The sequence below is a fragment of the Cydia amplana genome, chromosome 2, assembly GCF_948474715.1.
Source record: "Cydia amplana chromosome 2, ilCydAmpl1.1, whole genome shotgun sequence".
Classification (NCBI taxonomy): Eukaryota; Metazoa; Arthropoda; class Insecta; order Lepidoptera; family Tortricidae; genus Cydia; species Cydia amplana.
The window spans coordinates 13956811-13969743 of record NC_086070.1 but is presented as its reverse complement, the minus strand read 5'-3'; the positions used below and the strand labels follow the sequence as shown (position 1 = coordinate 13969743).

The 12933-nt window shown below is 36.3% G+C and overlaps 1 protein-coding gene across 1 annotated transcript; it reads left to right on the top strand.

Annotated features, from left to right (window-relative positions):
- Positions 1 to 10313: 10313 nt before the first annotated feature.
- On the top strand, positions 10314 to 11646 carry LOC134657686 (serine protease inhibitor 77Ba-like). Its single transcript, XM_063513251.1, has one exon. It carries the CDS (start codon positions 10430 to 10432, stop codon positions 11624 to 11626), a length of 1197 nt encoding a protein of 398 aa, XP_063369321.1. The 5' UTR covers positions 10314 to 10429; the 3' UTR covers positions 11627 to 11646.
- Positions 11647 to 12933: the final 1287 nt, after the last annotated feature.

Genomic DNA, 12933 nt, shown 5'->3' with positions numbered 1-12933 from the left:
CATGATTGTTACTTAACCAATGCATACGTGAAAGCGCGCAACGCTCAAGTTGACTTAGCAGAATGATAACAAAGCACGCTGTAATATTAATTAACATTAAATTAAGCAACGTGTGCTGCGATAACAACCCGGCGGGGATTCCTGTTACGCCCCTCTAGTGCTACTTGAAAAAGGGTGAGGCAAACGCAAACGGCAAAGCATAGCTATGTTCTGTATGGGTGTCTAAGACATGGTTAATACATAATGTATATCAGTAAGTATATACCGTAATGTTTTGTTTACGAATTGACTGTGCTGAATTCGGATTTTTTTCATTACAACAGCCATCGGTTCTCTAACGATAATTACTATATCTATCTATCTAATAATTTAATAATACCTTTAAACGAGCAATTCTTGTTTATTTATTTATTTATATATATATTTCGGGGATCTCGGAAACGTCTCTAACGATTTCGATGTAATTTGATATATGGGGGTTTTTGGGGGCGAAAAATCGATCTAGCCAGGTCTTATCCCTGGGGAAACGCGCATTTTCGAGTTTTTATATGTTTTCCGAGTCTTTGCCCGGTCTCCCAGATATTCTTTAATAATACGAAGTGCTACCAAAATTCATTACACCCCTAAATTAAGTATCTTCGCCGCTACGTCCTTACTTGCTTAAAACACGTCCTTTTAAAAACTAGCTTCTTTTGAAAACTCAAAGACGGCTCAACCAATCATATTTATATTTTATCACTTTGTCAGCGTGATTGACAATATATCCCTGCCAAAATGCAACTTTCTAGTACAAACGATCACCTACCTAAGAGGCGGACGGACAGACAGACAGACGGACATGACGAAACTATAAGGAATCCTAATTGAATACGAAACTTTAGGGTTTCAACCAAAATGTCATACTCAATTATTAACTTGTTGCACATTTGGCTCGTACACCTCGTAAGTATATATGTAGGTAGGTACAATGAATAATTAAGTATAGTTTGTAGCTTTCTAATAGACCCCGAAGGCTAATCCTATTGTCTATTGTTAAGAAAAACCGCTCGTGCCACGTGCCACAACCACCTGCATAAAAAATCGGTACTTCGGTTACTGAGTGCCGGCGAGTCGAACGCTACAGAACCAGTCTAAAATGTGTCATCGAGATGCGTAACAAAGGCGCGTTATCGGAGAGCGCACCCACACTGGTTTTTTGAGCGTTGGACTAGCCCGCGCTCAGGTGCCAAATAGAATAATTAGGACCCTTTTTTGCAGGTAAGTAGCACGTGCGGTTTTACTGAACAATAGACAATAGGATAAGCCTTCGGGGTCTACTAGAAAGCTACAAACTATACACCACGTAAATTTTCACACTTCACGCTGGGTAAAATAATGTTTCACGTCACGGTTATTAAAGAAAGTGCGGAAGTTTAAGTTAACACGGCAACATAATCTTGTTTCATAAACTTAGAGGACACAAGCAAACTTATTGATAAGATAAGTCACATTACCTACTCATATTAAAACTAAATTGTCGAGCAAATTTCGTCAGTTTGTTTCAAACCAATTTAGTTAGGTTTAAAGAACTTTATTTCTCAAAGAAATTTACATTTCGCTTAATGAGAAAAATTACATAAAATACAAGTATTTATCTTGAATTACAAGAGCATCAAAAGAGCAGTTTACATTAGTAGGTACTCACTATTTTATCTATAAAATTAAAACTAATATTAGATACATATTATAACTATGTATTAACTATTAACTAATAGTAACTAAGGTAATCATTCCTATAATGATGTTTAAATGGGTATTTTGCAAAACGTTAAAGTTAACTTAAAATATTTAGATGACCACTGTTGCTAATCTAAAGTTGATTTGTGTTATCGCCTATTCGAACGAGCGAGCGAAGCGAAGCGAAGTTCTTACATTCGACTTTGAACACGCGGCTGGCTAGCGGCACGTCTCGGCATTTCGATGTTTTTAAGCTGAACTGTCAGAAGATAGTTTGATACTCAATAACTTAAGTAAATTTGTTCTAATTTAAATGAAATTGGGTAAATGTGTAGTCGAGGGCATTATATTTTAGTCATTAAATTATGAGCAGGCCCGATCAAGAGGTTATTGAGCTAGAAGAGCTTAGAAGGCCAAAAAGCTGTTTGTGAGAGGTCTTGTTATTCTGGTCATTTTTTTGCAAGAAACATGGTCGAGTTTAGTATCAAATGAAAGTGCTCGACTTACACTTTTATAATATCGTTTTTAAATTTACCATTTTGAAATAATTAGCAAGATAAAAATAAATTAGAATAAACATAACATATGTATTTGACATTTGACAGGAAATATTTCGGCTTAGCACAGATACAGTTTATTTTAATCTCTATGGTGGTGACTTAAATCCAGGGGAGGGACAGCCGTATACGAAGTCCTTTATTCGAAAAAATAGCGCCATCTATATTACTTAACGCTAAACTTGTAAATGGCGTTTCAAAATTGATGCAAAAAAGCAAATCTTGTCAGTAGAAAAAGGCGCGAAACTCAAATTTTCTATGCGACCATATCCCTTCGCGTCTACATTTTTTCTACTGACAAGATCTGCTTGGCCAACTATATTATACATACTACTCTTTGCTTAAATCAATCAGTTAAGGGCTCCACAGACCTTGCAATAAATCCACGCGATCTTTGATCCATTGCCGCCTATAGAGCGACATAAAATAGTTGAAATTAAATAAAATGGAACTCAAAAATGTCCATAGTAAATTGTTGCCATGTATAAGCATTTTACGTCAAAAATGTGACAGTTACGTAGAAAGTGGCGTCCTCATTTATTTTCTATTATTTTATGTCGCACTATACGAGTATGGTAACGGCACCAGTCATGGGACATTTAAGAGCAAATTTGGAGTATTTGTGATATTTCCCTGATACATGTAAAAGTTCTACCGCTTAGCTTGTTAAAAGATGAATATCCTATCCTTCTTTCATGTTTCAGGCGTGTTGTATCAAAGATACTGCAATTATTTTCCGCATAATTGATAAATTAAAAGTATATTTTTTCTCCAGTCATGGACACCAAAGCTCCAGTAATGGAACCCCGGTAATGGACTATAATGGACATACCCTATCAGTATAAGATATTGGAATAGGGAATAAATTTTTGGCAAAAAACTAGTTATTAGTAATTTTTGGTATAAGCTTTTATGTAACAATGTATTTTTCTTTCGACAGCCAACTAATAATACTCATCGAGACAATTCTAACAAACCCAAACACAATTAGGTTGCGTTTATCACAGAGTTCCTATGGCCACCTCCTGTCTCCACCATGAGATCAATTCCATGTTATCATAATATTGCATTGTCATCCGATTTGCATACGTATCCAAAATTTTAACTCAATCGGAAATCCGAAAGTGGCTCAAATGCCATTTCCAAGATTTGAGCCACACTAACTAACATACAAACTAACAGGGCAAGTTAAATAAAATTTTGTACCTAAAAACGATATTAAATTATCCGAAGTCCGAGGAGACCTCCTGACATAGTTCGTAACTACATTATACTTCTGTATTGTTTAAACATGAAATTACGCCATGGCAAGCATCATTATGTAAATTGTCCCATCATAGGAGGTATACAGTTTTACAGCTCCTATAATGGGATTGGGCAAAATACCACTATTTTTTATACATCTCTAGAGTCACAACATAGTGTGTTGTATACCTTATCTCATGGTAAATGCAATTAACAAAACACATTCTAGTTTACACCGAGTAATAATTAATTACAATTTAATATATGGACTCACCTCTCTTAGCGAAGTTGTTAAGAATTCTTACTGGTTATTTTTTCCAGTGACACGACAACTTTTGGGTTGGCGCCAATTTCTTAAAAAGTAACCGAAATTAATAAAAAGTCAAACTTAAACAGCTCTATGACTCTTATTTATGGTAAAATATTGCCAGTGTTTATAAACTACTTTTACATACTTATTTTAGAGGATTTGTGGTTTTATGTCCCATTACCGGTTCCACGTCCATTATAGGGTCCATTACCATACCTAAGTAGGTGCAACAAAGTCAATCGCTATATAATTTTTGGTTAACCGCGAGTTCTCAGTTCGGGGCGAACTACTAGTTAATTAAATCTGTGCAACAACCAACAACGCTTTCGTTGTAGTTTCGTGCCAATGGCAGCGGTCAGTCATGTTATAAATAAAAGTAAAATTATATTTTTATACGCACAAAGATAAAATGCAAAAATATACTTAATTAACCGATTTAATTATATTTTTTCTCTGGTAATGAAATTTTTTACAGGAAAGTAAGTTGTATAAAACCGTGTAAAAATGTGTACCAACAATTATTACGCTTCCGTGTTTTATATCAAAGACGGTAACTTTTGATGATGATAAGTTAAAAGAGGAAACACCCTTAGTATTTTCTCGCTTCAATTTATTACATTCAATTAATTTAAATTTTTAATTTTATGTTATATTTATTGCCAACAAGAAAACATAGAGCTCTGCTACCGGAACACACCCAAAATGGCCGGCGGATGCGGAAGCGGCGTACAATTAATTATGCTGCCGCCATAATAACTCGCTTCATTAAACAGAAACCTGAAACAAAGCGCTGACACTACAAAATGGCACACTATTTTGCTGGAAATAATAATTGGTAAACATTTCTATAAATAAATAGGAACTAAAACTAGTTTTCATCACAAACGTATCTATCAAAATAACAATAGCTGGGTAATTTTATGTATGTACATATATACTTACATACCTACTTATATTAAACTCTACGTAAAGAACTCAATTGGAGCATGCATAACGATGAGTTAATTTTGTAAAGACTCTACATATGTCGATTGCTAATAAGTAGACAGTAATCTATTAACCATAGCCGCGCGTGGGCGTGTAGTTAAGCCACGTTAAGCACAGAATATAAGTAATAGTATTTCTTACAGGCGGGTAAACGGACACGCTCCACCACACCCCAACTCCGTACCGCATTTCCGCCCAGTGACTTATGCTTTTCCAATCCTCTACAAAGTTGACAAGTTTGGCATTGAAGGCGTTGCCAAAACGAAACGATATAAATGCATCGCCTGACCCGCAGAGAAGGGCATGATAATGATAATGTCGGCGGCCGATCGTAAGATCAGGCAGATCGTAATGTTCCTGTGTAATGTTTTGACGATAGTGACATTAGATAGGGCTCCGTCGACTCAGGGAACGGGTTAAAGATTTTCACGTTTCACGATATGTCTAGGAATTTCACGATATGCCTGATCTTACGATCGGCCGCCGACAATAATACCAAGATAATGCAGCTCAGCTCATTCAATCGAAGAAGAAAAGTAGGGTAATACCCCTGGTAGTTATAAGAAGTCACGACTGTAAGCTCTAAAGCCTTGGCTCTTACTGCTACTGCTTATATAGAGCTACAACTACCCTGCCACTATGGCAAGACGCCTCTTTATACGAGTACAAATACTGGTACCTACATTATCAGCGCTTATTCCAGTTCAACCTCAGCTTCGAAGCCCAGGGTCCGCATTCCGGTTTTTCCTCCCCTCTTCGTACGGTCTTGGCACGGTCTTCACAACATCTAGCCAGCAGCAGTTCTTGGGCTTCCTCTTACCGAGACCAAATTAACGGAGGCGGCATTATCAGACATATTTTGTTAATCTCGTAACTTGCCGGTATTAAACATACAAATTACAAACGTGGCAGACGTGATGGAAACAGCTTCCATTATACATATTATATTGCACGTCTGCATAGCTTTTAAACAACTAAACCACGAGTGTTTTACGGGGCAAAATACCAAGGCAAAGCACCCAAACTGGAAACTCCATTTTTTATTGCAAAGGTGTATTATATCTTTGCTGACGAGTACCTATCCATTTTTTATCAATTGGATACCATAAGCGTCTGATCTTACAAATGATAGGCTAGGGTCGGGTACAAAGCCCGTCTAGTGATAATAAAATTCTTGCCTGTGGCCGCGGGCAATTTCTCGGAAATCACCTGGCTGATTCACACGGCTCGCGATACCACGGTCTTTTGAAAATTGTGTAAATAACTTAATGAACTTTTACTACTTAATACACAAAATAAACCGCAATCTAGGGAAATGCTTACAGGACTGTCAATGCCACAACCCACAACTAGTCGCGTTAGACTCATGACGTCCTCATAGTACCTACTGGAGCCACGGGATGTTTTAAATAAGCAAAGTCTAACCTTTGTTACATATGTTACCGTTAAAATCCATTTTAAGGAAATAGTAGGTACATTGTACATTAAGGAAGGTATGTACAAAATTGTTCAGACAAAACTTAGGTTCGCAAAGTTGCCAATGTAAAAACTAGTTTTGGCTGATTGTTTAAAAAATTATTTCGATGGAAACTAATTTAAACAAGCATATTATAACATCCGTCTCATTCTGACAATAAGACGAATGTATGCAATCAGTCAGGCTTGATTCTATAAAGATAATGAATATAGAATACTGGACGCATAGGAGCTTTAACCAAAAATAGGTACATACCCACCTATTATATACCTATGTACATTATATAGGTACCACTAGGCACCTAGTCATAGTAATAATACTAACAAGCTGTCACAAGCACTACTGTACTGTGGTTAATTAAGCAATATTATTGGGCGAACAGTCCTAACATCGAATATCAAATATCATTCAAACACGTACCCGGGTCATATGTTCATATTAGAAAATCAACCTTGTTTGAGACAGGAAAAGATAAAAATTGCGTGGCAACACGCAGACAAATATGACGTTTCTAAATTTAACTTTGGGAAATTGTAGCTGAATTAGACGCATTTATCGCTTTTCGATCAAACGATAAGATTCTCTAATAAATAGTACATAAGATTCAAATAAGCAGTCATATTGTTATATCACTGTTAGGTTGTTAATTAATTCATGACCTCGTAGATATAATACCTACACGGAGTATACATGCAGTAATGTAATTTGGTAAATCAGGAATAATAATTAATTAATTTATGATTTACGATCGTATTATCTAGTTTACAATGTAAGTATATTGTTTCTGCGCACGGCTTGAATGATAATTTCTGTGATATAAACTAACAAGTTATTCCCGGTGACTCAAATTATCTACATGTCTTTACTTAGAAATTCCAATGGTACCTAACTAATACGAGACCGAAGTGATCCCATAAGTGTTCCGTGAACAAAGTTTTGTACGGTCCTCTGTAGCACTCAAATATGCAATGAGTGTCAGATAACGAATTTTCTATTTTCGCGGTAAAGCCTGGCAGGTCACGTAACCCAGATAGAGAAGCAGTTGCGGGGCTTGCAAAGCCTCAATAAATAGAAAACAGTAACCACTAAGTAAAGGCACGGGGCCGCGAAGATTTTTCCACGCTATCATGATTCATAACTATAAAAGGTTAAAGGACAGGCGGACATGAGGAAACTATACGGATTCCGTTTCTGCCATTTTGTCTACGGAACCCTAAAAGAATGCTGACGTACACGAAACCATAGAGAAAAAAATACATAGAGTGCTCACTCCATACATCAGGTTTAGTACCAAAAAGACTATTAGCATCTAGCATCGAGTAGCGGAACTATCAGTACTGCTACTTGACAATAGATGTAGCACCGACCGGAAAGTCTTATGCTGTTGAGATAAGACTTTCCGGTCGGTGCTACATCTATTGTCAAATAGCAGTAATGATAGTTCCGCTACTCGATGCTAGATGTAGACACTGAAATTAATAGTCTGAACTGATGTATGGAGTGAGCACTCTATGTATTTTTTTCTCTATGACGAAACAATGTTCAAGTAATTATTTGACCTGCACGCCCTCTCTCGATGAAGGCATACATTATTTGGTAGACTGGAGCGTCAACGTTATGGTACTACGATTCTACGACCCAGCATGCCGAGGTTTTTACGACATTGGATAGATGGCAGTATTTTAACAGTTATTTATAATTTTATATCCCGCAAAATTAATTAATTACCTAACAAATTAAACCTCGCACCGGTGAATTGCCGGTCAAGTTAGTAATTAAAGCTAATAATAAAAAGGGGCCCCTAATGGCCAAGTAAAGTTTGGTATTTGTTGTTTTTTACGGAAGTTAAAACATAAACATCAAACTTGGTGTTATTATATTATTAAACATCTATGTACAAAACAAAACTTGAGAATTAAAAACAACCCCTTACTGCATGTAGGGAAAGTCTGGGAGACTTGCCAGGTGGGAGATTTAAAACATTTTATTTAAAAAAAGTTATAAAATCTAATTATTTATTTTATGGCACATGCATGCTAAAAAAATCTATTTTGACACTTTTCTTTATATACTCGTACCTAATGGTTCATCAAGTCTGCTTAATAAAAAATATTTGTTTAATAGCTGCTGTCAATAGAGTTGAACGGTACATTACAGCCGCCATAATGTGGCTTCGTATGCGGTAAAGGGTTAAAAAAAGTATTTGTTCGAATTCTTTGCATCGGTGAACGTATTCGACTCGCACTTGGCCGAATTATTTGTTTCTTGCGTAAAATTCCTCGCACGATTGACAATAGGGGCTGATGTGCGTACTACCATACAATTTGTTGAAATCTAAATTATGCCTATTCCTGTTCGAACAATTTCAGACTATAAAAAGTACCTAATAAGGAACTACCTATTTTGTAAGTTAATATTACATTACTGTCAACTTCCTTCGTAGGTACTGAGAGAGACAGGGAAATAATATACCTATAGGTACCTTTTTCTTCGCGCCTGAAAGTATCCGATGAATAATTTGTGCTTTATTAATTAAACAAGTCGGATGCCTCAGTCCGGGCCCGGTGCTGTCAGGCGTGAGTCATCCTAATTCCAATGATAAACTGTTTCGATACTTTTTTATCCTAAGTTCCAACTTTTCCTAAGTACCGTGATATCCGTGATGACATCATTAAGGATACTTAATTTTATTAGATTTCACAAGGCAACTCTGCCAATTATACTGATTTAGACAGAAACAGGAATTAGCATCGTGCTTAACCAAAAAACATCAACCAATATTACAATATTACATGAATTATGTACCAGCAGCATCAACAAGAAGATTCATTTTTTACCAACACTCATCCAATCAAATGCGTGCTAAATTCTCGGCAGTCATAGATGCCATAATTGTATGTGCAAACAATTTGTTATTTTAAGATGTGTCCATGTCACAATTCTACGTCATCATTATTATTACCTACTTTTATATTCTATCACATTATTTGTCTTTAACATCGTCCGTCCAATCTGTCACGAGCGCGTAATTTAATAAAGATGCAACTGAGTGCGTCGCGTGCATTGTAATTAAAACACCTATCTTAAAAACTTGTAAATCTCAGTGTTCGTTGTGTAAGTAATACTTTCCATGTAGTTATGTGATCATTGTTAGCTTGTCTTTTTACTATAGGTAATGAAATAATGTCACAGGTAGGCATTTTAGTGTAAAAAAAAACACAAGCGTAATTTTTCTACACGCTTATAATTAAAACTTCTCATGCTCAACTAAACAACGAAATCGCTAAATAATGTTACAGGATGGCCCAAAAATACGTTGAAATGCAATTTTTAGGATTTTTTATTTTTTTACTTAGGTACTTATAGCTGCTATTTTACAAAATGTAATTAAAACTTAAAACTACAATTATTTAACAAAACGTAATACATATCTTCAAAATAGGTATTCTAACTTTGATACACAATCGCAAACGTTTGTTAAAATTATGAACAATATGCCGCGGTAAAAATCTTTGTTAACTTATTTTTGGGCCAACTTGTCATACAAAGTTTGCTAGTCGATCTGCATATACCAGATACTTAGTCATATAAGTTTATGAAACCTGTACGGATATGATGGTCGTTCTTGTCTACGTGACAGCGTGATAAAACGGTGTCCGTCACTTTCTTTCCCACGGTGTTAAACAGTAACAGTTATTTTATCACGTGGATAAAGATGGATAAAGCTATCCATAATAGGCTGGCTGTGCAATCCAGATTAGACGACAAAACAATATGTGAGTATATTGGTATAATCGAGCTGATTTCAAAAATAAAGGGCACTTTGATGCTTAAAATTTAAATAAAAAAATCTGGTACACACTGGGACGCAACTGACGTACCTACAATTCAATGTGACGTAGAAAATCGATAGCAAATAGACTCTTAAAATGCCTTTACATTACTAGAATTTCGAAACAAGCGCCTCCCGATAGCATCGTATAAATAGTACTCTTAAATCACACACGTTGTATTACCTAACCACTTAAACGATATTCATTGTGGGCGCCGCACGTGAGAAACCTCCCATTGAAATTGATAGAATCGCGTACGGCCTAACAGTATTGCGGTAAGCATCGTGGCGTTAAGCCGCATGAAATGTGGAAGGTCATAATAGCCGCGTGCTCGAGCCTGGTGGTCACCGCTCCGGTCGACGATCGGGTCGACTTCTCGCCCGTCAATCAATTCGCTCTCAGACTCTTAGACAACGCATATGCTTTCCAAGAGAACTTTGGGCGGCAAAATTTTGCTGTTTCTCCATTATCAGTATGGAGCGTCTTCTCGCTACTTGCCGAAGGATCGGCAGGGGACACCTTCCAGGAACTAATGAAGGAGCTTCAACTACCTCAGGATTTGAGGGCAACTCAGGAGTTACATCTTGCGGCGGAAAGCATATTAAGAAGCAACGACCCCGATGTCGCGATTCACAAACAAGCAGCCTTGTTCCCTGAATGTTCATTAGAGATACACCAAGAGTTTTGTCAATCAGCTAACATGTACAGAACAGGCGTATATTCTGTTGATATTACTAACACTACCAGACTGGCTGATGATATAAATTACTATATTTGTATTGCTACAGAGGGACAAATAAGAAACGCAGTGAAGGAAGAATTTCTTAGAGATTTAAGGCTGCTTATAGTAGACGCTTTGTACTTTAAAGCCAATTGGACATATCCTTTCGACCCAACCGCAACAAGAGAAGAAGATTTTTACAATGGACAAGGGAAAACAATAGGACGAGTAAACATGATGTTTCACAAAGCATCTCACAATGTAGGAGATTCAAACTCTATAGGTGCACAGATCCTTGAAATGACATATGGGAATCACGAAGAATTCTCAATGTTGATCCTCTTACCTTTCGAAGGCATGCCACTGAAAACATTAATTAGCAATTTAGTTAAGTCTCCATTAGACTGGATAACGGACTTTAAAAGAGACGACAAACGGCCGGAAATTGATGTGTTTATTCCCCGTTTCAAAGTATCTTCTCAAATTGATTTAATTCCTGCATTAAAGTACACCGGGATTCATACAATTTTCGACAGTGAGAAGGCGCAGTTGCCTGGTATTTCTGACAGTCCTTTATTTGTGTCAAAAACAATTCAAAATGTAGAAATAGATGTAAGAGAAGAAGGTACAGTTGCCGCCGCAGCTACAGTGGTTGGTTTAGAGAATCGGTTTCTTTCCCAGCGGTTTGAGGCTAACAAAGAGTTTGTTTTCATGATCACACATAGGAAATCAAATGTTATCTTGTTTGCCGGTGTGTATAGTGACCCTGCTGTTGTGTGAATTAAAGTAATTTAATATAATTGTGTTTTAATTGGTTGAGAACAATGGTGATAAAAGTGGGGAATTCCACAATTGAAACATATTTTGATTACCTACGACTTAGAAAGAAGTGTGTCACATATCATATATTAATAATTGATATTAGGTAATATGACTAAGTGGGTGGTTCCGGACTGCATGTCATTGTAATATAAAAATGGTACATAGAAAATAACCTATTTTCCCGGCAAATACGAACGTAGGTACTTTTCTTAAAAAGTTAATTAAGCACTTTTATCTTAATTTGTTTAGTTTTGTTCCAAGCGATTAAGCGATTATTTCTAAAAATTATGTCTTCATCATTTTTATTTGACAAGGCGAGCGCGAAGCGCAAGCGAAGTGTGTTTGTTTCAGGTTGGCTTTGGTTTTATTAGCTTTCGTTGTTTTGGTCTACAAGTCGCATTTCTTGTGAGATCTTGTGAGCAGGGTCGATAATTATTGTTTTTTGTCGATTAATATTTTGGTATTTTTATGCCGGAGAGCCTGAGCTGGGGGTTCACGAGGTCTACAGCTCACACAGCCACTAGTACCGAATTTATAATTATTTTATTTTTAAGACCGGTCGAATAATGTGCAAAAAGATTATTTGAGTGCTCACAACCTAAAAATATATATTTTAACAATTCCAATAAGTCCATTAAGTAACTAATTAGTGGCACATACAACACTCCTACATTTCAAATTTCATTTTAATAATTTAGTTAATAATTAATCTTGGTTTCCGAGTAAAATGACTGTGAAACGGTCAGAGACACGGGCGGACTGACAGAACAACATGACGAGGCATTCCGTTTTTTGGATTTTTTTACAGAACCCTAAATTACTGCATGCCTTATAAAGTGATATTATGTATGTACGTGTTAATAAGAATAACTGTCATCTAGAGCCGGTCAGAAAGCAGAATTTGAATACCAAGATTCGGTACCATAAGTATATTTGTCAACGTCTTATCATCTTATCTTTTATGACTGGTTGTGGGGTCAAAACGTTATCTTTAAAAATATTACCTATTTAAATTCTGAGTATAAATGACGCGAGCAGACATAGCTACGAATATAAGTATGTGTTATCTATTTTATTATTATTCACTTTATTTATTTCTGATCTTAGGTTAGGTTATTTTATAATATGGATATAAAAATAAAATACAAAAACACTTACAAAAACAATACAAAATACATATAAACACATTATAAAAAACCTAACCTAGGGTGCCGCCAGCAGCGGGGCAAGGCCCAAGCTACCGGTGGTCAGGGCTGCAGAGACAG

Bases quoted from the DNA above. Each gene is read 5' to 3' on its own strand.
- LOC134657686 (XM_063513251.1), top strand. From the start codon at position 10,430: ATGTGGAAGGTCATAATAGCCGCGTGCTCGAGCCTGGTGGTCACCGCT.